Here is a 26,500-nt window from a genome sequence, read left to right as displayed (position 1 = left end):
TTTTTTTTGTTTTATTTAATAATTAAGGAAGTGTTTTTTTAATATTATTATAATGTTATTTTTTAATATTATTATTATTTTAAGATTTGAAAGTTAAATTATTTATTATATTTTATATAAAGATTTTAAAAAAATTATAATAATGAGATGATGGTTTAGTTAACCAAACCATTTAGAGTATTGGCAATGGCCTGCCAAGTCTAAAATTTAGCTAGAATCTTAACTTTTGGCTATAATATTAATTTTTGACTAAATGAGTCTACATTAGACTAGTTATCTTAAAGTTAAAATAATAATATAATATTATATATATTTTTTAATTTTTTTTATAAATATAATTAATATATTTCCTAGATCTTCATACTTTGTAGAAATAATGTATCTACTCTATCAATATTCGCAATAAGTAGAATAAATAATGTGTATGCCATGCATGTTTTACCATTCAAAGAGAGAGGGAAGTGATGAAATAATAAAATATTACTTTCTATTGTGAATAGTAGCTAGTCATGTTTGGAGATGGTTTAAGATTTACTGTAGTTCAAGTCTTAAACTTTGGATCATTGGCTAGTCCAATGTGGAGACTTTTTCTCACATCTAGCTAAAGTTTAGATTTACATTAATATTTGGTTAGTCCATTACCAATGCTCTAAGATGTTGGTGAAACATGAGAATTTTAGTGTGTGACTACAGATAACATGTGAAAATGAGCTCTGTTGCAGTTATTGTTCATTGACAAAAGCTACTCTTTCATAGTATAATTTGTGATCATTTGCAATCACATGTGAAAATATTGTATCTATTTCAAATGACTTCCTTTTCCAATTATTTAAATAACAACGACCTAATCATGTGTGACTAGAGACAACAAGAAATAAGATATTTTTTCATTAAATTCTGTCAAAAATATTTATACCTGCAATAATTAATATTATAGACTCACTTGTTTAGCTCTCTCCCTTCAAATCCAAAGCCAGCTCGGCATTTAATTTGGAACAAAGAGATCACATCTACCACTCAATCCGTCAAGTCCATGGGCCCAACTTAGCAAAATTAGAAAACTGTGTTCTGAGATACCAAACTCCTCTTGAGTTAATTCATTTCAAAGAAAAGGACTTTACGCGCAGAACATATTCCAAACCAAATGGCCGTTGACCTGAAGAAGTCTAATAAAGATTCCCAACTGGCAATGATGAAGAAGTTTCTACAAAATTTCCACGAAATTTCCCTCTACTTTTGACGAAACTAATCTCCCTCTACCTTGATGAATATGGCATGTGAAAGGGATTTTAAGGTTAAGACCATATCTCAAACCCTGTAGAATCCACAGACAGAGAGAGAGAGAGTGAGAGGCGGAGAGATCATTTCTTAAGAGAGAATGCTCGGAAAAGTAGAGAGAGAGAAGGCATTTGTGGAGAATGGAAGCGTATTACTGGAGAAGTTAATTGCCTCTTGTAATAGCAGGTGTATTCCCATCCGTAGCTTCTCCATCGAAGAGCTTCTGAAGGCCACGAACAACTTCGATCCTCACCTTCTTTTTCGCGAAGATGGGTCGTATCAATGGTACAATGGGTCTCTCGAAGGTAGACTCATTTCCGTTAAGAAGTACAGAAAGATTGGATACGCAAAAGAACTGGACTTTCCCTTCACCGATTTGGTTATCTGTGCAAAGATGTGTGCCCACAAGAATGTTCTTAAGCTCATAGGATGCTGTCTTGAGACTCCATCTCCCGTTTTAGTCTACGAATCTGCTGAAAATGGAACCCTTTCCGATCGAATTTATGCCTCTAAACCACAAGCTCGACCTATGCCATGGCAGTGCAAGCTAAAGGTTGCAAGGGAGATTGCTCATGCTATTGCATATCTCCACACTGCCTTCTCCAGACCCATTATTCATAGGGATATAAAACCACACAACATCTTCTTTGACCAACGTGACATTCCCAAACTATCTGATTTTTCAATTTCTGTTGCAATCCCAGAGGGTGAATTTGAGGTGGAAGACGATATTCTTGGGGCTTATGGTTTCATATGCCCCAGGTATGCTGTTACGGGCGTTGTGACGGAAAAAAGCGATGTCTATAGCTTTGGAACGCTTCTGTTGGAGCTTGTAACTGGAAAAACTTTCATGGATCTATACCAAACAGCTTCTGGTTTTAAGAACTTTGAAGACTACATAAGAGAAAACATTGTAAAGACGATTGTCGAATCTGCAATCCAGGCAGGGGAAGGAGAAGCTGGTCTGGAGCAGCAATTGCAAGCCTCACTGCAGCTTGCCCTGATATGCAGAGATGAGAATCCAGAGTTTAGGCCAACCATGATTGATGTTTCAAAAGAACTAAGACGGATTGAGAGGTCCATTACATAATTATTTTCTCATTTTGGTATGAAATAATCTACTCAACTTCCGGTCTATTGATCGCACACCACACGAACCCGGTTTGTAGCCCACGTCACGGTTCTTCTCTCTCACCCATCATGCTTCCCTCATCCATTTCTCTTCTCCCTCAGACTCGAAACGAACCTCCCTCACCCCCAGCTTGTTGCAGCACCCCAGCGCCCCACAGACCACACGTCTCTCACCGCTGAAACCCTAGAAGATCTCCTCCCCACCCCCAACAAAATTGTGAATAAATATTGGACCAGTTTTTCTGTCTTCCTCGTTTAACTTTCTTCCGCTTTTCACACTTCTCTTTTATACCTATTTTCTTAATCCTTGTCATTCTTCACAACTCGAACCACGGAGGAGGCTAATGGTAAAGTTCCCTGTAACTATTTTTCTTTTTTATGTTTTCTTTTCTTTTGTTCTGTAGTCAAGTATCTGAGCTCCCTTTAAAGCTTTGCAATTTATCCTGGTTGTGATTCTTGCTTATCTATATTGATTTATAGTTTAGAGTTTTTTTTCTTTCTTCGAGAGTTTCCAGATGGGTCCATTATCATCACATGCCATGACACTATTTATGTATATATTTTATTACAAGCTATGGTTCTTTAGATTTTGGGAAATTAGTTGTTAGCATTCTGGATTCATTTCTGATATCTGCTTTTCAATTTTCTTTGCTTAATATGGCACAGTGTGAAATGTCAAAGAGATCTGCATGCTTTCTTCAATTTCTCCAGAAACAATTGAGATGACTATTATAAAATATTTCCCCCTATTTTGGGTTTGGGTTTTAAATCAATTTCTTGTCTTTGTCCTTCTATTGACAACGGTGTCATTGGCGTCAAGAAATGCAGTCAATAGTACAAAATGAAAATTTAGTCATATTTGAAAGTTGAAACTTGAAGCTGGTGAGTTTCCATCATTTGGGGGCGATGGCTCATGGTTCTTGTGATACTATTATCATGAATGGTGGTGTCCCATCCTTTAGCTGTTTTTTTATTATTATTATTTGTAAATAATAAAAAAGGAACTAGTTAAAGCTGCTATCAAATAAGCAACTGAGTAACTTACTTTCTATTATAAGTGATACCTTAATATAAATGCAAAGCGTCACAAATTGCTTCTGATATGAGAAGTCAAGAACAGAGGACTATCTTAGTTGTAAGAGATGTGAACCTGAAGGCCCATCAGATCTCTTGAGGCTTTAACTGAAACATGCCTTCACGATCTATGTTCAGAAATTGCATAGAAGAATTGTTGTTATGTTTGTTTTGCGAACTTTTATTCCTCATGTTCTACCTAGCTATTGCTTTTCTCCCTCTGGTAGTGTGAAAGCTGGATTATCCATCTATGTCAATATATGTGTGTATATAGGAAATGGGTTAGCATATTGTGTGTGTGTGTGTGTTATGTGTCTCTATTAAAATACCTTGTTAATGTTATTAACTCTCTTTTGCCCTCATTCGGTTCGTAGTGATAGAAGCTAAAGATGGAACACTTGTTCTGGCTTCTGCTTTTTACCGGCGGTAATTCCAAAGTTGTCTTGTGCCCGAATGAAGACTCGAGAGTTAGTTTTATATACAACCAATTGAATACTTCTTGGTGGTGGAGTCAGTTGGTCTCTTGTAATACTTCTGAAGTCCAAAAATGTAATGGCATTTTCAGTCTAGAAGTTGGAATATTTTGTATATACCATATGATTATATAATATGAGCTTTACTTGTAATATTTTCATTTGGATGATAGCCGTTACTTTTTATTTTCTTGCCCGTGCTTACGTTCTTCTATGCCTATTCAAAATCGTCTATAGTGCCATACCCATTAAGATACGTCTGCAAGCTTAAACGACAAGAAGTACCGAAAAAAGTAAAAAGAAAAAGATACTTCTCACATTCCTGACCTTTAGGATACTGCTAATATTTGCTCATAAGCTTATAGATGGACTACTACAAAGGGTTAAGGATAATTCTATGAGTATAGATATCATGCTTAACAAACCATAAAGCCAAATTTTTAAACAAATCCAAGCATTCAGTATTTCAGGAATTATTATGGTGATCTTTTTGGCAATATATGAGCCTACATCTACTATGCCCAAACGCTCTTTGCACATCTTCCTTGAAGGCTGGGTCAGAGTTTATTGCGGCAGCTCTTGCCACAAGCTCATTTACATCCAATAACCACCATTTACACCAGCAACATAACCACCATGAAATTCTCATAACCATAACATGTAAAATCAGTAGCAACATAACCACCATCAATTTCTCATAACCATAACTTGTAAAAAAAATCACTACCAACATAACTACCATCAATTTCTCATAACCATAACCTGTAAAAAAAATCACTAGCAATATAACCACCATCACTTCCTCAACTAAAAAAAACATTAACTACAACCACAACCATAATTTGATCTTTAGTGAAAAAAAAAAAAATAACACCCTTCATGGCTCCATAATTTACATATTACACATTTACAACCTTGAGGGCTCCATAATCCGATCATTTACATATTATATATTTACAAGTCCACTATAATTTCGTAATGTATAAGACCGACCATCCGGCTCTAGTAAGTCACTACAAAAATAATTTCCATACCTCATTCAACCATTTTACAATCACATTTCCGGATTCCATACCCCATTTACAAAAATAATTTCCATTCCCCATTTGTTACACCGATTCATTTAAACCAATTGTTGCTCAAACTCAGCTGCTGATTTGCACCAAGTCCCAGGCATGCACGGCATTTCTTGGAGATATGCAAAATTGGAAAATTAAAACAAATACATCAAGATTTGAAGATTCCGGGAAGATTTATAAAGGTGAAAAATAACCTCACAACCAACCGTGCTCATGCTAATGTCAATCATTTTTAAGTTAATTAGACAATGATGAAATCAGAAACTCACAAACAACAAAAGTAATAAAATAGAAACTCTTGTAGGATAGAAGAGAGCACAAACTCTTCCCTTTTTTTTTCTTTTTAAAATAAAATTTCATCTCAAAGCATTTCTTCATTTTCGTAGCAACAAAAGGCAGGACGAAACTTATTCCAGCATTGATTTAACCACTGAAAAGTGATTAGTGCTGCTACTAATCTTTAAACTTATCATTTTGCACAATTTTCCACATCAATTGCGTATTGAGATAACAAACCTCTTAAATTGAAAGGAGGTCTAAAGGATTGAGATTGTAATTTATGCAGCAAGTAAACCATTTCTTGGCCATATCTTTTGTATTGTTGAGACCAGATGCTCTTTTTCTTGATAATATAGCCTTTTTCCTCCACCTCGTTATTGATTTCACATTTTACTTCATTCTCTTCTTTTTCATTAATATTAACATATTCTTTCATTATTTCTATCTCCATTTGAAGAAGCTCTCATTTTCGTGCCATATGACTGAGTATTCATTATCCTAAACCATTGAAGTTCCTTCGTTTGTGGAGTAATTCAATAACTTGAGGTCTATGTACCCACATCCATGATAGGAACACCACTTTGATACCAATTGCTGGAATTAGAAACTCACAAACAACAACAAATAGAAATTCACAAATAACAAATACAATAGAAACTCCTTTTAGATAGCAGAAATCCCGTGTGCGTATATAATAAATATATATGTGTGTGCATATATATATATATATATGTATGTATTGTGGTTCAGTTAGTCAGAAAATGAAATACAATCCAGTCATAATGCAAACATATACCAATCTAATCCTTTTATATATATATATATAAGTAACCAATCTAATCCTAACATAACAGTAGATCCAATCCAAACCAAAGATAACCAATAGACCTCAAGTCCTAACACAGCACGATCTCTCCCAATCTTATTCAGATGCACAATTGATTTTTGGCTTGTCTTTTATGACACTTCCAATTTCACTCTCTAGGTCAGAATGGTATTCCATCAGACAATATCCCCGATTCCCCACAAAGTTATTGCTAAGTTCGTGTCTCCATTTTATAGTTTATACTGACCTTGTAGATTTTACATCATGGTATGAGGCTGTATACTTTTTTTGGTTAGGTAAGCGGAAGGATAGCGGTGAATTAACAGAAAAAGAGATTATCAGAGTTGAGAAGAACTTGGGGTGATTAGTAACAGAGTAAGGGAAATTCAAGTACGTATTTCCTTCTCCAAAAAACTACTGAATCGCATACAACGTCAACAACGCAAAAACCCCACAAAACACAGATCAAACAAACACAAAATCGCAGATCCATTAAACACAAAAACACACAATATGAGTAATGTTAGAAATGGAGAGATGAAATGAAAAGAGAAAAATAAAAATCATTTTCTTTCATTTGTTACCCTTGTCGGTGGAGCCAAAAGACAGACGAAAAACGGTGGGTGTCAGCAACAAGAATGCTAGCGAAGGATTGAAGCCGTGCGGAAATGGTGAAGCCAGAGAAACTGTGCGGAAATGGTGAAGCCAGAGGAGAACTTTTGTTACGAGGTGCTGGAGTGATGGAGCCACACGGTGCGGGCTGAGGGTGAGGTCGGCGAAAGGACGACGAGCAGAGGGAGTGGGAGAGAGAATGCAGGGGGAGAACAATGTGGGTGGTGGGGGGGAAGCTGAAATGAATCTGCAGACCCAAATGCACATTTAAACTTCTCTAGCAAACAAAAAAAAAAGAAACAAATTAAAAGCCACGTAGGTGGTGTGCGGAGGTTGAGGGAACAGGAGGAGGTTGTATAGTAGGACTCTTTTGATATATTCCAAATCTCTTTGGTGCCATCCAGTCAGTGGACAAGTACCAGAGAGAAAAATGACAGGCTGCTTTAGATATTAAGCTAAGTTAAGTAGGATTCTTTAAGAGTAATAATAAATTGAGATAGTATAGTAAGTTATGTGGATTCAGTTAAGATGAATTTAAATGTATTTAAATGTTAAAATGAGTTTAATATTATTTATAAAAAATTAAAAAATATATTGGACTTATTAATAATTGGAAAGTTGCTGTAATGATTGAAAAATTAATTTATTAAATCATTTATCAATAAATAACTTAAATCAAATATAAATTCCTTCAATGCATGTAAAAAAATTACAACAAAATAAAAACAAAATATCCTGAGAACAATAAAAAAAATTTCTTACTCCAAATTTATAAAAACAAAAAAAAAAAATTATCAAAAAAATTTCAACAGTATCATATCCACATTTTGTTGTATTATTTATTTACATATTATTTAATTAGTAGTAAAAAAATACATGTAATGCGAGAGGGGAAAAAAAATAGAAACTCACTTAGATAATTGAGTCGTCACTCGATGAAGCAATTGAGACCCATGTCTCTCGCTCGAGCGGTTCTCGTCGAGACAATTGCCCCTTAAGGCTTTTAATAATCGCTGGAGCAAAATAGGCTTATTTTCGAAATAAAATAATTGTCAGTTGTGGTGGTTCAGGCAAAAGTTACTTTTGTATTTTTTTTTTTTTTCCCTTGAATTGAGAAAAACCGAATGGAAATTGAGCCTTTTGTTTGCTTTTTGTCAATTGTGGGGCGCACAGAGGTTAAAGTTGAAATGCACTCAACTTCAACTCAGATGTATGTGTGGATGTTGAATGGAGTTTAGAGGTTGAGATTTTTTTTTTTTTTTTTACTTAATAATTAAATATATTTTTTTTAATAATGCTGTAAATTTTTTTTAAAATATTAAAAAATATATATGTATAAAAAAGACATAAAGAATAATGTTACTCTTCTCCATTGGAGCTCCGGTTGGGATTTTTTTTTCTTTTTTTATTTAATAATTAAAGAAGTATTTTTTTTAATAATATTGTAAATTTTTTTAAAAATATTTAAAAGTGTTAAAAAAATATATAAAAATATATATATATTTATATATATATATATATATATATTTAAAATGTACTATCAGGAGCCGCCGAAGCTCCCAACTGTAAATGAGTAATGATACATCTGCAATACAATTGTATTTTAAAATGAGAGGTTTTTTTTTTTTTTTAAATAATCTTATTTTTATAAGTTTTTTTACAAAAATATCCTGGTTTAAAACATAGTTCATGTATAAAGAATGGCAAAAAAAATCGTCTGTCTGTCTATCATTTTTCGAGATTGATTTTTAATGATAAACAGAAAGAAGGATTAAAATGAGAGTATTTTTTAAACCAAGGATTTTTTAATGTGTGAAAGTTGAGAAGCAAGAGTTGTGAAATTTTAAATATACTCACAAGCGCACGAACCGTACCGATATATGGTTTTAGCAAAACCAAGGTCAACCCACGGTGACTTATAAAAACGTAGACAACCAATCAAATATAAATCAAATAAATTCTAATATAGTTATGAAATATGAGTTGTAAAGTAACATAAGAAATACATTATAAAAATGCAAATTAATCTAAACAACGAATAAATTATTAATGGAGAATGAACTAAGGTTTTGAAACCCACCTTATTAATTCATAGTAATATATTTATAATAATTGGTTTTTCCTGAACTTCTACATTAATAGGGGTGTAATTGGTCAAGTTTAGTCTGGTTTTGGATAAATTTTGGGACCTAACCGGTATACACTGATTTTTCATTTTCAAGAACCGATCCCGCAACTATTATCTCCTAAACTGCTATTTCTGGTTTTACTAGTTCCGGTTTGGTTCCGGTCAGTTTTCTGGTTTTAATAAAGTGTCAATTTGTCATTAAAAAATTAGTATTAGGCCATAAAATATAATTAACATATTAATGTATATTAGTATTACTAATTTATTTATCAAAATAAATATGTTGAGAATTTACTAGGTCAAAAAATGTAATTAATATACTATATATATTTTATATTTAAAACATATGATCAAATAAACTTACATGTTTAAGATTAAAATTTTATGTTATAAATTATAATATAACATTATTTTATATATAATTATAATTTATATTAATATATATGTTGAGCCCAAGGTTTCAAGTCTCATATAATTATATATCGACATATGGATTTTGACGATAACAAATGAATTTAAGCATAAAGAAGTCTCAAGCTCAAGTTGTCTATACAATGAAGCCAAGCATATCAACGAATTAAGCATGGGCAAGAAAGGGAACAAGCTTACAAATAAAGCTCTTAGAGTAATTTTGTACATCTCTCGATAAAATTCGAAATTAGATTAATGTTCAAAATTAATATTTTCTCATAAATCATCAAATTGCATTTTTTACATGTGCATGACATATTTGAAAATAAAAAATTTGAAATTTGAACTTTTGAAAGATGATCGATTGTAATCTTTTACATGTGCATGACATGATTAGAAGTGTGGGTAGGTGTCCCTTAGGCAGTGGTTGGGATCCTATGTGGCATCCTCCGCCATTTGTCCCTGCCAGTGAGTCAGGATTTCCGCCATGGGCCATTGTTTAACCTAGCGAAGGTGCCTGTCGAAGATCTCCTCTAGTTTGGGTTTGAGCATGCCCATGCAGTCGGCGGGGGGTAGCTGGTAGCTGGGCCATAGGAACCATTGCATTGCCCAACTTCTTCTTCAATAAGGAGACATGGAATACTAGGTGGAATAGGGTAGAATCCGATAGCTTCAATCGATATGCAACCGATTTGATACGTTCCACGAAGTGAAATGGCCCATAAAACCTTGGGGGCCAAGTTGGCATTTTGGCGTTAGGCCACGGAGTGTTGTTGGTACGGCTGCCACCTCAGGTAAACGAGATCATTGACTGTATACTCTCTTTCTTTCCTTTTCAAATCAACATCTTTTCTCATACAATTCTATGTTTTTTGAAGATTTTGTCGTAGTAATTGCTTGATCCGTTCTCATGAACGAAGTGAGGAGTCAACAACTTCCACCTGTGAAGATCTTAGTGAGTAACGTTGTGGGCGGGGGGGGGGGGGGGGGGGGGGGGGGGGGGGGGGGGGTAGCCGTATAGTGCTTCAAAGGGTGTCATCTGAGTATAGAGATGCTTAGTGGTGTTATACCACCACTCTGCTAGTGGAATCCACAAGTCCCAATCTTTGGGTCTCTCACCCATAAAACAACGTAGGCTGTAGTGAAGGCTAGTTTCACCCGCCATTGTCTGAACAATTCACCCCAAAACGTATTAGTGAAAGTCTTATCTCGGTCAGACATGATTGAGTTGGGCATGCCATGCATTCTAAAGATGTTTTTGAGGAAGGAGTGGACTAATGTAGAAGCTGTGTAAGGGTGGGAAAGGGGTGTGAAGTGGGAGTATTTGGTTAGGCGATCAACAACTATCCATCAATGAAGTCCATGGTGATGTGGGTCCAAGGTTTATAGGGGATCGGTAATGGTTGTAGGGCCCCAGGGAGGGAATTCTCTGGTTTAACACATTGGCAGATGTCACAATTTTTTACATAGTCACAAATTTCAAACCTTAGCCCAGGCCAATAGAATTCTCTTCGAGCCTTGTGTAAAGTTTTATTTAGCCCCGAGTGACCACTAGTAGGGGTGCAATGCAATTCGTGAGGCATTTTTTATTTAAGGTTTGGGTTCTTTGGAATATAAAGCATATTTTTGTAGTATAAGCATCCCTCCTTTATTGAGAGTTTTGGGTTGGCATTCCCATTATTCACCTTCTATAAGAGTTGCTGCACTTCAGAGTCTTCTTTGTCGTACTGTTGGACTTCTTCCAATAACTCCCAAGGCATTCCCATTATTCACCTACAGTAAGAGTTACTGCACTTTAGTCTTCTTTGTAGTCTTGTTGGATTTCTTCCAATAAATCCCAAGTAGGGACAGCGATCATTGAGAGTGTTGTGGTCTCCTCATCTGCACATTTTCTTGAGAGAGCATTTGCTGCTTAGTTAGTTAGCCATTGTTACTGCATTGTGGTCCCAATTTTTTAGTCTAATAGAAACTTTAGACTTTGGTAGTTTGTCTTAACTATGAAAGGCTTTCCTAGGAGGTAAGGCTTCCATCTTTGTAATGCTGAAACGAGTGCAAAGAGTTCATTCTCATAAGTCCCAAGGCCCTACCCTTCAAGGCCTCGCTGTAAAAGGCAATATGATGCCCTTGTTGTATGAGGATAGCACCCACAACCCTTTCGATTGCATCACATTTGATTTCAAAAGAAAAGGAGAATTTAGGTAGTGCTAGGACTGGTGGTTTGGTTATTGTCTCCATAAGGCCATAAAATGTATTTTCTCTTACAGCAATCCATTTGAACCCATCCTTTCTTAGTAACTCAGTTATAGGAGCTACCACCCTTCCGTACCCCTTAATAAATCAACGACACTAGCCTGTCAACTCCAAAAAGCCTCACAAGGATTTAACTGAAGTAGGTGAGGGCCAATCGAACATGGCTCTGAGCTTTTCTAGGTCGGCTTTTATCCCTTAAACTGAGATAAGATGCCCTAGATGGACTACCTAAGAGCAACCAAATATGCATTTGGATCTCTTGGAAAATAATTGATGCTGCTTGTGTATGTCTATGTCTAGAGCAATTTCCAGGTGTTGTTCATGTTCATCTTCGCTCCTGTAGTAGATCAAAATGTCATAAAAAAAAATAAGTATGAATTTCCTTAAAAAAAGTTTAAAAGTCTAATTTATCAAAATTTGAAAAGTAGAATAAGCGTTCGTCAAGTCAAATGTCATGACTAAAAACTCGTAGTACGCCTCGTGTATTCGAAATGCTATTTTTGTGATATCCTTAATTTTGACCCTTATCCGGTGATAATTACTTATCATCACCGGCAGCCTTTTTAATCAGATATAATAATTAGTATGATAATTAATGATGATAATTACATACATAAGCTAGCGTTTGTGGAAATCAATACAAACTATTTAATTACTTGAAATTAAAGGGAAGAAAAAGAATCTAGCTAGGGCTAGTCATGTTTGCATGAGGTTTACAACAAAACATGGCCTGTCTTAGATCGATCGAGATATATAGTTCAATCCATTTTGACTACATGATGATCATGTAGTTGAAGCATCAATTAATAGCATGGGACCCTGAAGTACTGCTTGATCATCCTGCATGCTTGGACAGCGACAACTACTACATGGCTTCTGATAATCATTAATACTATTTCCAATAATTTACCATATAATTGAGAACATCATGATAATGTATTTCATGAGCCCATTACCACATAAACGAGATGGATCATGATGGAGATTTTATAACTTGGCTACTCATTAGATTACCACTCCATTCTCCAAATCTGAAAATGCTTAAACTACTCTTTCAAGATGATCCTCAATATCAGGTCAATAATCACAGGATATATATATATATATAATGAGACTGCAATTGTAGCAACGCTTTCTATCTTGAGAGTTACATGAAAAGAAGATGCGTTTCAGGCCGATTTAAGGTGATGCCATAGAAGGATGAGCACAAAGGCACACCCTCCTTCCAAACACAAAGAAACATACAAACGCTTTTAGAAAATCCTTATCATACTGGAAATGCCTTATGCTTTTATTCTTTGGCAGGAGCCTCAAGATTTGGGTCAGTGAAAGAGACTGCAAAAAGGCACAGTTCGCAAGAAGGATACATGAAGTGTCTTAGCTAATTGGCAAAGGCAACGCTTTCCTTAGAAACTGGTGCTGGTTCTGATTTGTGATGTTTTTTTTTTTTTTTAATGAAAGTTTAAAACTATTATTCATAAACAACCACAGTTACATCAAAGATTCTGACCAAATAATTTGAAAATTAATACATTATGGGAAAGAATTCCACCAAATTGCTAGATCATCAAGATGTATGGCATACTTTGCCAAGTGTGCGCTGCTTCATTAGCCATCCGTCCCTTATGTTGGATAGAACATTTCGGGAGCATCTTCATCATATTCTTCACCTCGAAAATAAGGTTCCCCCATAAAGATCTTGACTCACTTGATAGTAGCACTTCATTGACTATGAGTAAAGAATCACATTCAATAATAAGCTCATTTATACCCATGGGGATACAAACTTGTAAACCTCTCAAAATAGCAAGGAGCTCAAATTCCATTGGATCATTAACACCATTCTTCTTCATGCTAGCAGCCAAAATCACCCACAGGAAGTATTTCTTAAAAGAAGCCCCACGCCAGCTCTGCTAAGAGTGTCAAACACAGCCCCATCTACATTTAGCTTCAAAGCATTTTGAGGAGGAGCCTGCCTACAGCAACTGGGAAGCTTCCTATTTTGTTTCTGAACTTTTGCTTCTTTGTGAGCTATGGCCATAGTCATTGCATGCTCAATAACTTGATTTGTTGTTAAGATTTTGTTTTCAAAAATTTTCTGGTTCCTTCTATACCGCATGCTCCAAGCAATAAGAAAGAACGTTTCAAAATCTTCAGATTTGCCTTGACTCATCACTTTAAGAACAAGCTGTATTATATCCAAATTAATCTCCTCTGTCATTAAATTAGGAAAATAGTGCTTCCATGATTGACTGATAGAAGGGCAGTAGCATAATGCATGTTCCACATCCTCCTCCCCCTCTGCACACCATTCACAAGGAGCTTCCTGCACAATATGTCTATGTCTAGCTTTCAGATTCCTTCGAGTAGGCAATCCATTTTTACATGCCCTCCATGCAAAGATTTTAATCCTATTTGGTACCTTCATCTGCCAAATTTTCCTCCAGAACCGCCTCAGGTCTGCTGCATTGGAGCTTTCACCCTCTTGCTTAGAAAGCTTATGAAAGAGATCATATGCACTCTTAACTTTGAAGATTCCAGACTTGTCATGTTCCCAAATAATACAGTCAGACCTGCTCTCAGTACCTGACAAAACTTTAAAAACATCTTCTGATTCTCGAGGGGGTAGTAATCTTCTGACTTTTCCCACATTCCACCACTTTGTTTCCTCATCAATGAGATCTGCTACGACTAAAGGGTCATGTTCATGGCCAAGAGCAGAATTCTGATTTTTAATGTTAATGTAATAGATCAACTCATATTATATGTAGCTCTTGGTTTTGGAGTTGGGTATGTTTTTTACTATCATCCTATGGTTGTAAGGTGTTAGGTCTAAAAGCCCCGATCCATGTAGAGTAGTACTATATATTGTAAAGAACATGTCTCAGCATTATGACAACCCTTAATAAATCAAATTCCATGGAAAAATATCGACAAGAAAAAGGACCAAAATCCCAGAAACATATATCAGATAATAACGAAATTTTTTGCTTATTTCTCAATCTATTTTTGCTAACATGGCTCTTGTTTTCAGAAGTAAATCACATTGCTAATTGGATGCCAAAAATGGCGAAAGAGTTAGTTCTCAAGAATACATTGGATATCAAGCTGTTCCAAGGGAGGTAAGAGCTTAACGGGATACTCAAGGGATAGGGCTAGCGTTGGGCTCTAGGCCTAGTTAGATTAATTGAACTCAAGATCTGGCCCAAATATTTTGTCCAGATAGGGCCAGTTTTTCTGACAAGCAACTCTGGAATTGCCAACTATTTTCAATTCTGACCCAACTCTTTTATTTGTTGTTAGTAATTTTCATAATGTCATCTAGAATCCCAAATAAAGCTATTTGCACCATCTTAAATTTCAAAAGTAATCCCCTCCATGTATGCTTCATTTAAAGATGATAAAAATAAACTAATAATATTTAGAAATAAAGAATAAAGTTATATACAGTCAGCACATGATTCTATTTAAAGAAAAAATGGACTATTATTCAAAAAATAGTTTTTCGTGTGTATTCAAATTTACCTAATTTTGTTAAAATGAATGCGCGAGAATTACATATCCTGTATGTAAATATCATTTCTCATACATATAATGCAATCGTGGGGATAAGCTGCTATTAGAATCTAATTTAAGAAACAAGTTACTAAAACCCAGAGCTTATGGTGTGCTTTGTGGTATGATTATTTTAACAATTATTTTAAAATAAACTTTAATTTTTGAAATTATTGTGGATGATATATATACAATAGATAATGGGGTACCATAATATGAATCATTTAATTTTAAAATAATGATTAGGGTTTGAGGAACTCATGAAGAGAATGCTACTCAAGCACGACCAATGTAAGACACATCTCTTATAGTAAGAGATTTAAATGTGGTCCACATATTATAAGATATTTATTTAATATAAAGTTGATACTGCAATTAAGCTGGTTATATATAAGTGAAAGGTGTACTGACGTTAAATACCTTTCATCTTCTTTCATAATTATTTCGTATTAATATGAAATTAGTGCACTCAATAAATATATTTTCTGGCTGTTAGAATTTGTTTTGGACGACTTATTTATGTAAATTGCCCATAATTCATCTTTCAGTACTTTTTCAAGTCACTGGCAACATTTGCATTAGCTCAGAATTTGAGTACAATTAGTGTCTTCGGACCTTAGTCCAAATGGACCTTAGTACGGTGCTTATGGTGGGATTGGTACACCGTACTCCGCTTAAGCAGGATATGGAGTTTTGTCACCCGGTTATTATTAACTCTGTCATAAATAGAATTGTACTATCTCTTAGACTTAAGTCTTTAGAGATCTACTAACTGAACTAGACCATGTCAATCACGAAAGTGTATTAAAAAATTATTAATATTTATAATTGACTTGTTTATAAGTCAATTATGTATGTCCTTTTTTATAAATAAAATTTGGTCTGTTATTATCCAAAAAAGAATGAGTAAAGTTGGGAGTGGTCCTTTATTACTTTCAATAAGGAGGAATGAATGCTACACAGCTGCCTACACTATACAGTATACATGTTTTAATTTTTTTTATTCTTATTAAATTAATCGAGTTATTCTATTCATCATCGTTATACCACATATTTGTTAAAAAAAATAAAAAAATAAAAAATCAAAGTAGGTGTATTTTATAGGGATAATAATAAAATTATTCATATATATATAAATATATACTTTTTTTCAAAATTAGACCATCCAATTCACGATATAATTGGAGAAGAATTTTATTCATTGCCGGTTTGCGTGAGTATTTGAGAGAAAGACGGTTGTTGGTCGAACATGAGGATTTAATAAGTGGAAGAGAGATAATAACGTCGAATTAGCTCTGTTGCATTTATTGTTCATTGACGAAAGCTACGTACTCTTCATCATAGACTTTGTCATTTGCAATCACATATGAAAATGTATGATATTTCAAGTGACTTCTTTTATCAATTATTTAAATGACATCCACTTGAAATCTGTCTCATTACTATATACGACAAGAGATGACTAAGATTAGGATGAAGAAAAATATTACTCTTATTTTTTAAACAGGCTTGAAGAAGCTTGATCCAGACTGCTGAATACAAATTTCAAAAGCCAGCAGCTATGCTGCATTTAATTTGGAACAAAGAGATCACAATATCACATCTCCCACTCAATTCGCCATGTCCATGTGCCCAATTTAGGAAAATTACAAAACTGTGTTCTGTGATCCCAAACACCTCCGGTCTTCAGTTTAATCCATTTCAAACAAAAGGACCTTCTCTTGCCGCAGAAATTTATTTTCTGCGTAGAACATATTGCCAACCAAATGGCGGTTGACCTGCAGAATTAGCAATCCTCTAGTAGATGGCAAAGATGCAGCAGATTCCACGAAATTTCCCTCTACTGTCGACGAAATTAATCTCCTGGCCTCTACCTTGATAAATGGTATGGAAAGGGATTTAAGGTTAAAGACCATATCTCAAACCCTGCTGAATCCACAGGGAGAGAGAGAGAGAGAGAGAGAGAGAATGCTCGGAAAAGAAGAGAGAGAGAAGGCATTTGTGGAGAATGGAAGCGTATTACTGGAGAAGTTAATTGCCTCTTGTAATAGCAGGTGTATTTCCATCCGTAGGTTCTCCATCGAAGAGCTCCTGAAGGCCACCAACAACTTCGATCCTCACCTTCTTTTCCTCGACGATGTGTCGTATCAATGGTACAATGGGTCTCTCGAAGGCAGACTCATTTCCGTTAAGAAGTACAGAAAGATTTGATACGCAAAAGACCGGGACTTTCCCTTCACTGATATGGTTATCTGTGCAAAGATGTGCGCTCACAAGAATGTTCTTAAGCTCATAGGATCCTGTCTCGAGACTCCATCTCCTGTTTTAGTCTACGAATCTGTTGAAAATGGAGCCTTTCTGATCGAATTTATGCCTCTAAACCACAAGCTCGACCTATGCCATGGAAGAGCAAGCTAAAGGTTGCAAGGGCGATTGCTCATGCTATTGCATATCTCCACACAGCCTTCTCCAGACCCATTATTCATAGGGATATAAAACCAGGAAGCATCTTCTTTGACCAACGTGACATTCCCAAACTATCTGATTTTTCAGTTTCTGTTGAAATCCCAGAGGGTGAATTTGAGGTGAAAGATGAAGTTATTGGGACTATCAGGTTCGTATGCCCCCAGTATGTTGCTACGGGCGTTGTGATGGAAAAAAGCGATGTCTTTAGCTTTGGAACGCTTCTGTTGGAGCTTGTAACTGGAAAAACTTTCATGGATCTACGCCAAGCAGCTTCTGGTTTTGAGAACTTCGAAGACTACATAAGAGAAAACATTGCAAAGAAGATTGTCGAATCTGAAATCCAGGCAGGGGAAGGAGAAGCTGGTCCGGAGCAGCAATTGCAAGCCTCACTGCAACTTGCCCTGATATGCAGATCAGATTCGAATCCAGAGTTTAGGCCAACCATGATTGATGTTTCAAAAGAACTAAGACGGATTGAGAGGTCCATTCCATAATTATTTTCTCATTTTGGTATATTTCAAATTTCTTTGGTGCCATCCAGTGGACCAGTACAGAGAGAATAATGAGCTGTGTTTGGATGTGAAGCTAAGCTCAGTTGAATTTTTTTATGAATAATAGTGAATTGAGTTGAGATAATAAAGTGAGTTATATGGGCCGTCGAAGATGAATTTCAATATATTTAAATGTTAAAATGAGTTTAGTATTATTTATAGAAAGTTTAAAAATGTATGAGACTCACCAATAATTGAAAAGTTGTTGTAATGATTAAATAATTAATTTATTAAATCATTTATCAATAAATAACATAAATCAAACATAAATTCCTTTAATGCATGTACAAAAATTACAACAAAATAAAAACAAAATATTTTGAGCACTATAAAAAAAAATTTCTTACTCCCAATTTATAAAAGCAAAACAAAAAATTATCAAAAAAAATTACAACAGTATCATATCCACATTTTATTTTATTATTTATTTACAAATTATTTAATTAATAGTAAAAAAATACATGTAATGCGAGACGGAAAAAAAAAATAGAAACTCACTTAGACAATTGAGTCGTCGCTCTATGAAGCGCTCGAGACCTATGTCTCTCGCTCGAGCGGCTCTCGTCCGGATAATTGCCGCTTAAGGTTTTTAATAACCGTTTAAGCAAAATAGACTTACTTTCGAAATAAAATAATTGTTAGTTGTGGTGGGTCCTACTGAGGCAAAACATACTTTTGTATTTTTTTTCCCCTGAATTGAGAAACACCGAATGGAAATTGAGCCTTTTTGTCAATTGTGGGGGCCTTGAAGTTGAAATGCACTCAGCTGTATGTGCTTCGAGGTTGAGATTTTTTTTATTTTTTTTACTTAATAATTAAATAATTTTTTTAATAATGCTGTAAATTTTTTAAAAAATATAAAAAAAATATATGTATAAAAAAATAAAGAATAACGTTACTCTTCTCCATTGGAGCTCCGGTCGGGAATTTGTTTATTTAACAATTAAAGAAATATTTTTTTAATAATATTTTGAATTTTTTAAAAAATATTTAGAAGTGTTAAGAAAATATATATATAAAAAAATATAGATAAAATGTACTATAGGAGCCGCCGGAGCTCCCAACTACAGCTGTAGAGCCACCCCACCCGTACTACAAATGTTAAGATGATTCTATCTGAGTCTTTCTCCTTTGTTTATTCAATTTATGTTTTTTAAATGTTGTCGTGTCTAGAAATTGTATATATATAGTCTTTCTTTTGGAGCAAGAATATATGAAAATAGTTTGATAATAACTTGTGAACAATAGTGATCAGTGAAGTAATAGTAAAATAGTAATAAATAAAAATAAAATAATTTAAAAATATCTAAAAATAATTATGTTATTAAACAGGTCATTATTTTCTATAATTATAGATCATGATTATAGAGTTTGCCAAAATGAATATTAATATATTAATGTATATTACTATTACTAATTTATTTATCAAAATGAATATGTTGAGAATTTATTAGGTCAAAAAATGTAATTAATATACTATATATATTTTATATTTAAAACATATGATCAAATAAACTTACATGTTTAAGATTAAAATTTATTGTTATAAATTAGAATATAACATTATTTTATATATAATCATAATTTATATTAATATATATGTTGAGTCCAGGGTTTCAAACCTCATATAATTATATATCGACATATAGATTTTGATGATAACAAATGAATTCAAACATAAATGAGTCTCAAGCTAAAGTTGTCTACATAATGAAGCCAAACATATCAACGAATCAAGCATGAGCAAGAAAGGGAACAAGTTTACAAATAAAGCTCATAGAGTAATTTTGTACATCTCTTGATAAAATTCGAAATTGGATTAATGTTCAAAATTGCATTTTTCACATGTGTATAACATATTTGAAAATTAAAAGTTTGAAGTTTGAAATATGATTGATTGTCATTTTTTACATACATGATTAAAAGTCTGGGTAGGTGTCCCTCAGGCAATGGTTGGGATCCTATGTGGCGTCCTCCACCGTTCGTCCCTACCAGTGAGTCAGGATTTCCACCATGTGCCATTGTTTAACCTAGCGAAGGCACCTGTCCAAGATCTCCTCTGGTTCAGGTTTGAGCATGCCCATGCAGTCGACGGGGGGTAGCAGGTAGCTGGGTCATAGGAACCACTACATTGCCCAACTTCTTCTTCAATACGGAGACATGGAATAATAGGTGGAATAGGGCAGAATTCGACAGTTTCAATCGATATGCAACCGATCTAATACTTTCCACGACGTGAAATGGCCCATAAAACCTTGGGGGCCAAGTTGGCATTTTGGTGTTGGGCCACGTAGTGTTGTTGGTACGGCTGCCACCTCAGGTAAACCAGATCATTGACTGTAAATTCTCTTTCTTTCCTTTTCAAATCAACAACTTTTCTCATACAATTTTGTGCTTTATGAAGATTTTGTTGTAGTAATTGCTTGATCTGTCTCATGAACGAAGTGCGGAGTCAACAACTTCCACCTGTGAAGATCTCAGTGAGTAACTTTGTAGGCGGGGTGAAGGGTAGCCGTATAGTGCTTTAAAGGGTGTCATCTGAGTATAGAGATGCTTAGTGGTGTTATATCAACACTCTGCTAGTGGAATCCACAAGTCCAAATCTTTGGGTCTCTCACCCATAAAACAACGTAGGCTGTATTGAAGGCTAGTTTCACCCGCTATTGTCTGAACAATTCACCCCAAAACGTATTGGTGAAAGTCTTATCTCGGTCAGACATGATTGAGTTGGGCATGCCATGCATTCTAAAGATGTTTTTGCGGAAGGAATGGACTAATGTAAAAGCTGTGTAAGGGTGGGAGAGGCGTGTGAAGTGGGAGTATTTGGTTAGGCGATCAACAACTATCCATCAATGAAGTCCATGGTGATGTGGGTCCAGGGTTTATAGGGGATCGGTAATGGTTGTAGGCCCCCAAGGAGGGAATTCTATGATTTAACACGTTGGCAGATGTCACAGTTTTTTACATAGTCACAAATTTCATACCTTAGTCCAGGCCATAGAATTCTCTGCGAACCCTGTGTAAAGTTTTATTTAGCCTCGAGTGACCACTAGTGGGGGTGCTATGCAAATCGTGAAGCATTTTTTATTTAAGGTTTGGGTTCTTTGGAATATAGAGCATATTTTTGTATTATAAGCATCCCTCCTTTACTGAGAGTTTTGGGTTTCCCATTATTCACCTTCTATAAGAGTTGCTGCACTCCAAAGTCTTCTTTGTAGTACTATTGGACTTCTTCCAATAAATCACAAGGCATTCCCATTATTCACCTTCAGTAAGAGTTGCTGCACTTTAGTCTTCTTTGTAGTCTTGTTGGATTTCTTCCAATAAATCCCAAGTAGGGACAACGATCATCGAGAGTGTTATGGTCTCCTCATCTTCACCTTTTCTAGAGAGCATTTGTTGCTTAGTTAGTTATAAGACCCTCTCTTGTATTCCACCAAAAATTCTTAGCCTAAAGGCTTGCTTAGCCATTTTTACTGCATTGTGGTCCCAATTTTTTAGTCTAATAGAAACTTTAGACTTTGGTAGTTTGTCTTAACTATGAAAGGCTTGCCTAGGAGGTAAGGCTTCCATCTTTATAATGCTCAAACGAGTGCAAAGAGTTCATTCTCATAAGTCCCAAGGCCCTACTCTTCAAGGTTTCGCTGTAAAAGGCAATATGATGCCCTTGTTGTATGAGGATAGCACCCCCAACCCTCTCGATTGCATCACATTCGATTTCAAAAGGAAAGGAGAATTTAGGTAGTGCTAGGATTGGTGGTTTGGTTACTGTCTCCATAAGGTCATAAAATGTCATTTTTCTTACAGCAATCCATTTGAACCCATCCTTTCTTAGTAACTCAATTATAAGAGCTACCACCCTTCCATATCCCTTAATAAATCGTCGACACTAGCCTGTCAACTCCAAAAAGCCTCACAAAGATTTAACCGAAGTAGGTGAGGGCCAATTGAACATGGCTCTGAGCTTTTCTAGGTCGGCTTTTATCCCTTAAACTCATATATGATGCACTAGATAGACTACCTAAGAGCAACCAAATATGCATTTGGATCTCTTGGAAACTAATTGATGCTGCTTGTGTATGTCTAGAGCAATTTCCAGGTGTTGTTCATGTTCATCTTCACTCCTATCGTAGGTCATAATGTCATAAAAAAACTAAGTATGAATTTCCTTAAAAAATATTTAAAAATCTAATTTATCAAATTTTGAAAAGTACAAGGAGCGCTCATCAAGCCAAATGTCATGACTAAAAACTCGCAGTAGCCCACGTGTATTCTTAAGGCTATTTTTGTGATATTCTTAATTTTGACCCTTATCTGGTGATAATTACTCGTCATCACCAGCGGCCTTTTTGATCGGATATAAGAATTAGTATGATAATTAATGATGATAATTACATACATAAGCTAGCGTTTGTGGAAATCAAGACGAACTATTTAATTAATTGAAATTAAAGGGAAGAAAAGGAATCTAGCTAGGGCTAGTCATGTTTGCATGACGTTTACGACAGAACATGGCCTGTCTTAGATCGAGATATATATAAGTTCAATCCATTTTGACTACATCATGATCATGTAGTTGAAGCATCAATTAATTGCATGGGACCCTGAACTGCTTGATCATCCTCCATGCTTGGACAGCGACAACTACTACGTACATGGCTTCTGATAATCATTAATACTATTACCAATAATTTATCATATAATTGAGAACATCATGATCATAATGTATTTCATGAGCCCATTACAACATAAATTAATGAGATGGATCATGATGGAGAATCTTGCCAAGATTTTGCTTAAACATGGATTAGGATGGAGATTTTATAACTTGGCTACTCATTAGATTACCACTCCTTTATCCAAATTTGAAAATGCTTAAACTCTTTCGAGATGATCCTCAATATCAGGTTAATGAAAACCATGCTTTGATTAAATATTCACAAGATATATATATAAATAGACAATTAATGAAAGTGAGAACTTATATGGAAAATTAATAACAAAAATCATATCAATGGAACACTTTAAAATGAGACTGCAACTGTAGCAATGCTTTCTATCTTGAGAGTTATATGAAAAGAAGATGCGTTTCAGGCAGATTTAAGGTGATACCACAGAAGGATGAGCACAAAGAAACATACAAACCTTTCAAAAAAATTTTATCATACTGGAAATATCTTATGCATTACTCTTGTTTTCAGAAGTAAATCACATTGTTAATTGGATGTCAAAAATGGCGAAAGAGTGAGTTCTCAAGAATACATCGGATATCAAGCTGTTCAAAGGGAGGTAAGAGCTTTACAGGATACTCAAGGGATAGGGCTAGCGATGGGCTCTAGGCCTAGTTAGATTAATTGAACTCAAGATCTGGCCCAAATATTTTATCTAGATTGGGCCAGTTTTTTCTAACAAGCAACTCTGGAATTGCCAACTATTTTCAATTCTGACCCAACTCTTTTATTTGTTGTTAGTAATTTTCACAATGCCATCTAAAATCCCAAATAAAGCTATTTGATTTTGAACTCCAAACATCTTAAATTTCAAAAGTAATCCTCTCAATGTATGCTTCATTTAAAGATGATAAAAATAAACTAATAATATTTAGAAATAAAGAATGATGTTACATACAGTCGGTACACTTTATTTAAAGAAAAATTAGAGTCTACTATTCAAAAAATAGTTTTTTCACGTACACATCCTGTAAATATAATTTCTCATAAATATAATGCAATCATGGAGATAAGATATTATTACAATCTAATTCAAGAAACAAGTTACTAAAAACCAGAGCTTGTGGTGTGCTTTGTGGTATGCTTATTTTAATAATTATTTTAAAATAAACTTTAATTTTTGAAATCATTGTGGATGATATATATACAATAGATATTGAGGTACCATAATATGAATCATTTAATTTTAATGATTAGGGTTTGAGGAACTCATGAAGAGATTGCTACCCAGACACGACCAATGTAAGACACATCTATTATAGTAAGGCCCACATATTATAAGATATTTATTTAATATAAAGTTGATACAAGGACGTTATATATAAGTGAAAGATGTATTGGCGTTAAGTACCTTTCATCTTCTTTCATAATTATTTCGTATTAATATGAAATTAGTGCACTCAATAAATATATTTTCAGGCTGTTGGAATTTGTTTTGGATGACTTATTTATGTAAAATTTCAATAATATTTCATCTTTCGGTACTTTTTCATGTCTCTGGCAACGTACATTTGCGTTAGCTCAGAATTTGAGTACGGTTGGGAGTGGTCCTTTATTACTTTTAATAAAAAACAGGAGATGATAAGATGATAAAAGTAAATACACATTGTCCAAGTTAAATATTGTATATAAAGTATATATATATATATATATATGATAAATGCTATTTATCATTCTCATATTATACAGTGATTTGTTATTTTTATCATTTTTTTTAAATACACATATTGATATGTAAATATATATTTTTAAATAAAATAATAAAAATAATAAACCACATGTTGGTATGAAGTGGAAGGGATGATGAATAGAATTTATATATATATATATATATGAGTTTTGTTACTCATAATCTCATTTACTATGCATCACACTTATAATATTATAGACTCACTTGTTTAGCTCTCTCCCTTCAAATCCTCAAGATAGTGGAACCACACGAAGGAGCTTGATCCATATTGCTGAATACAAATTTTAAAGGAAAATACTAGTTTGTCCTCTCACTTTGTCTATTCACTTTGACCAATTGTATATTTAATTTTTTTTATTTATAATTAATAAAGTTATTTTTAATGTATTGGTATATTTTTTTATTTTAAAAAAATATTTCAATATGTTAAAAAAATATAAAAAGAAAAAACCAAAATGACCTAATGGGTGCTATTCAGTCGGCAGAGTACTCTACTCGCTAAATTCAAAAGCCAGCTCGGCATTTAATTTGGAACAAAGAGATCACATCTCCCACTCAATCCGCCAAGTCCATTCAGTTAATTACAAAACTGTGTTCTGAGATCCCAAACTCCTCTTCAGTTAATTCATTCCAAAGAAAAGGACTTTACGCGCAGAACATATTGCCAATCAAATGGCCGTTGACCTGCAGAATTAGCAACCCTCTGGTAAAGAAGTCTAATAAAGTTTCCCAACTGGCAATGACGAAGAAGTTTCTACAAAATTTCCACGAAATTTCCCTCTACTTTCGACGAAACTAATCTCCCTCTACCTTGGTGAATATGGCATCGGAAGGGATTTAAGGTTAAGACCATATCTCAAACCCTGCAGAATCCACAGACACAGAGAGAGAGAGAGACGGAGAGATCATTTCTTAAGAGATAATGCTCGGAAAGGTAGAGAGAGAGAAGACATTTGTGGAGAATGGAAGCATATTACTGGAGAAGTTAATTGCCTCTTGTAATAGCAGGTGTATTCCCATCCGTAGCTTCTCCATCGAAGAGCTCCTGAAGGCCACCAACAACTTCGATCCTCACCTTATTTTTCTCAGAGGTAACTGGTGTCACTGGTACAATGGGTCTCTCGAAGGCAGACTCATTTCCGTTAAGAAGTACAGAAATATTGGATGCGCAGAAGAACGGGACTTGCCCTTCACTGATTTGGTTATCTGTGCAAAGATGTGCCCTCACAAGAATGTTCTTAAGCTCATAGGATGCTGTTTCGAGACTCCTTCTCCCGTTTTAGTCTACGAATCTGCTGAAAATGGAACCCTTTCCGATCGAATTTATGCCTCTCAACCACAAGCTCGACCTATGCCATGGAAGTGCAGGCTAAAGGTTGCAAGGGAGATTGCTCATGCTATTGCATATCTCCACACGGCCTTCTCCAGACCCATTATTCATAGGGATATACATCCAAGAAACATCTGCTTTGACCAACGTGACATTCCCAAACTATCTGATTTTTCAACGTCTATTGAAATCCCAGAGGGTGAATTTGAGGTGGCAACTCTAGTTACCGGGACTCCAGGTTTCATATGCCCCACGTATTTTAATACGAGCGTTGTGACGGAAAAAAGCGATGTCTATAGCTTTGGAACGCTTCTGTTAGAGCTTGTAACTGGAAAAAAATGGAGGGCTCTACGCCGAGACGAAGCAGATTCTGGTTTTGAGAACTTCGAAGACTACACAAGAGGAAACATTAATGTAAAGACGATTTTCGAATCTGCAATCCAGACAGGGGAAGGAGAAGCTGGTCTGGAGAAGCAATTGCTAGCTTCACTGCAGCTTGCCCTGAGATGCAGAAATGAGAATCCAGAGTTTAGGCCAACCATGATTGATGTTTCAAAAGAACTAAGACGGATTGAGAGGTCCATTTCATAATTATTTTCTCATTTTGGTATATTCCAAATTTCTTTGGTGCCATTTA

At 34.8% G+C, this 26,500-nt stretch overlaps 2 protein-coding genes across 5 annotated transcripts; both read left to right on the top strand.

Moving 5' to 3' along the window:
- Positions 1-1,322: 1,322 nt before the first annotated feature.
- On the top strand, positions 1,323-26,500 carry LOC121261860 (serine/threonine-protein kinase ZRK1-like). 4 transcript variants are annotated; one of them, XM_041164263.1, is made up of 2 exons: positions 1,323-2,380; positions 26,467-26,500. In XM_041164263.1, the coding sequence occupies exon 1, from the start codon at positions 1,379-1,381 to the stop codon at positions 2,366-2,368; it is 990 nt and encodes a 329-aa protein (XP_041020197.1). In that variant the 5' UTR covers positions 1,323-1,378; the 3' UTR covers positions 2,369-2,380; positions 26,467-26,500. The 4 variants fall into 4 exon arrangements, with proteins under 4 accessions (XP_041020197.1, XP_041020198.1, XP_041020199.1 ...); XM_041164264.1 differs by having other exon boundaries at positions 1,323-2,384; positions 26,471-26,497; XM_041164265.1 differs by lacking the exon at positions 26,467-26,500 and adding an exon at positions 18,044-18,307 and having other exon boundaries at positions 1,323-2,355.
- LOC121262161 (serine/threonine-protein kinase ZRK1-like) lies at positions 25,456-26,454 on the top strand. Its single transcript, XM_041164566.1, has one exon. It carries the CDS (start codon positions 25,456-25,458, stop codon positions 26,452-26,454), a length of 999 nt encoding a protein of 332 aa, XP_041020500.1.

The sequence above is a fragment of the Juglans microcarpa x Juglans regia genome, chromosome 4S (genome assembly GCF_004785595.1).
Source record: "Juglans microcarpa x Juglans regia isolate MS1-56 chromosome 4S, Jm3101_v1.0, whole genome shotgun sequence".
NCBI lineage: Eukaryota > Viridiplantae > Streptophyta > Magnoliopsida > Fagales > Juglandaceae > Juglans > Juglans microcarpa x Juglans regia.
This window is presented reverse-complemented; position numbering and strand designations above follow the sequence as displayed.

What these genes read in the sequence shown, in the direction of transcription:
- LOC121261860 (XM_041164263.1), top strand. Translation starts at nt 1,379, where the DNA reads ATGCTCGGAAAAGTAGAGAGAGAGAAGGCATTTGTGGAGAATGGAAGC.
- LOC121262161 (XM_041164566.1), top strand. Translation starts at nt 25,456, where the DNA reads ATGCTCGGAAAGGTAGAGAGAGAGAAGACATTTGTGGAGAATGGAAGC.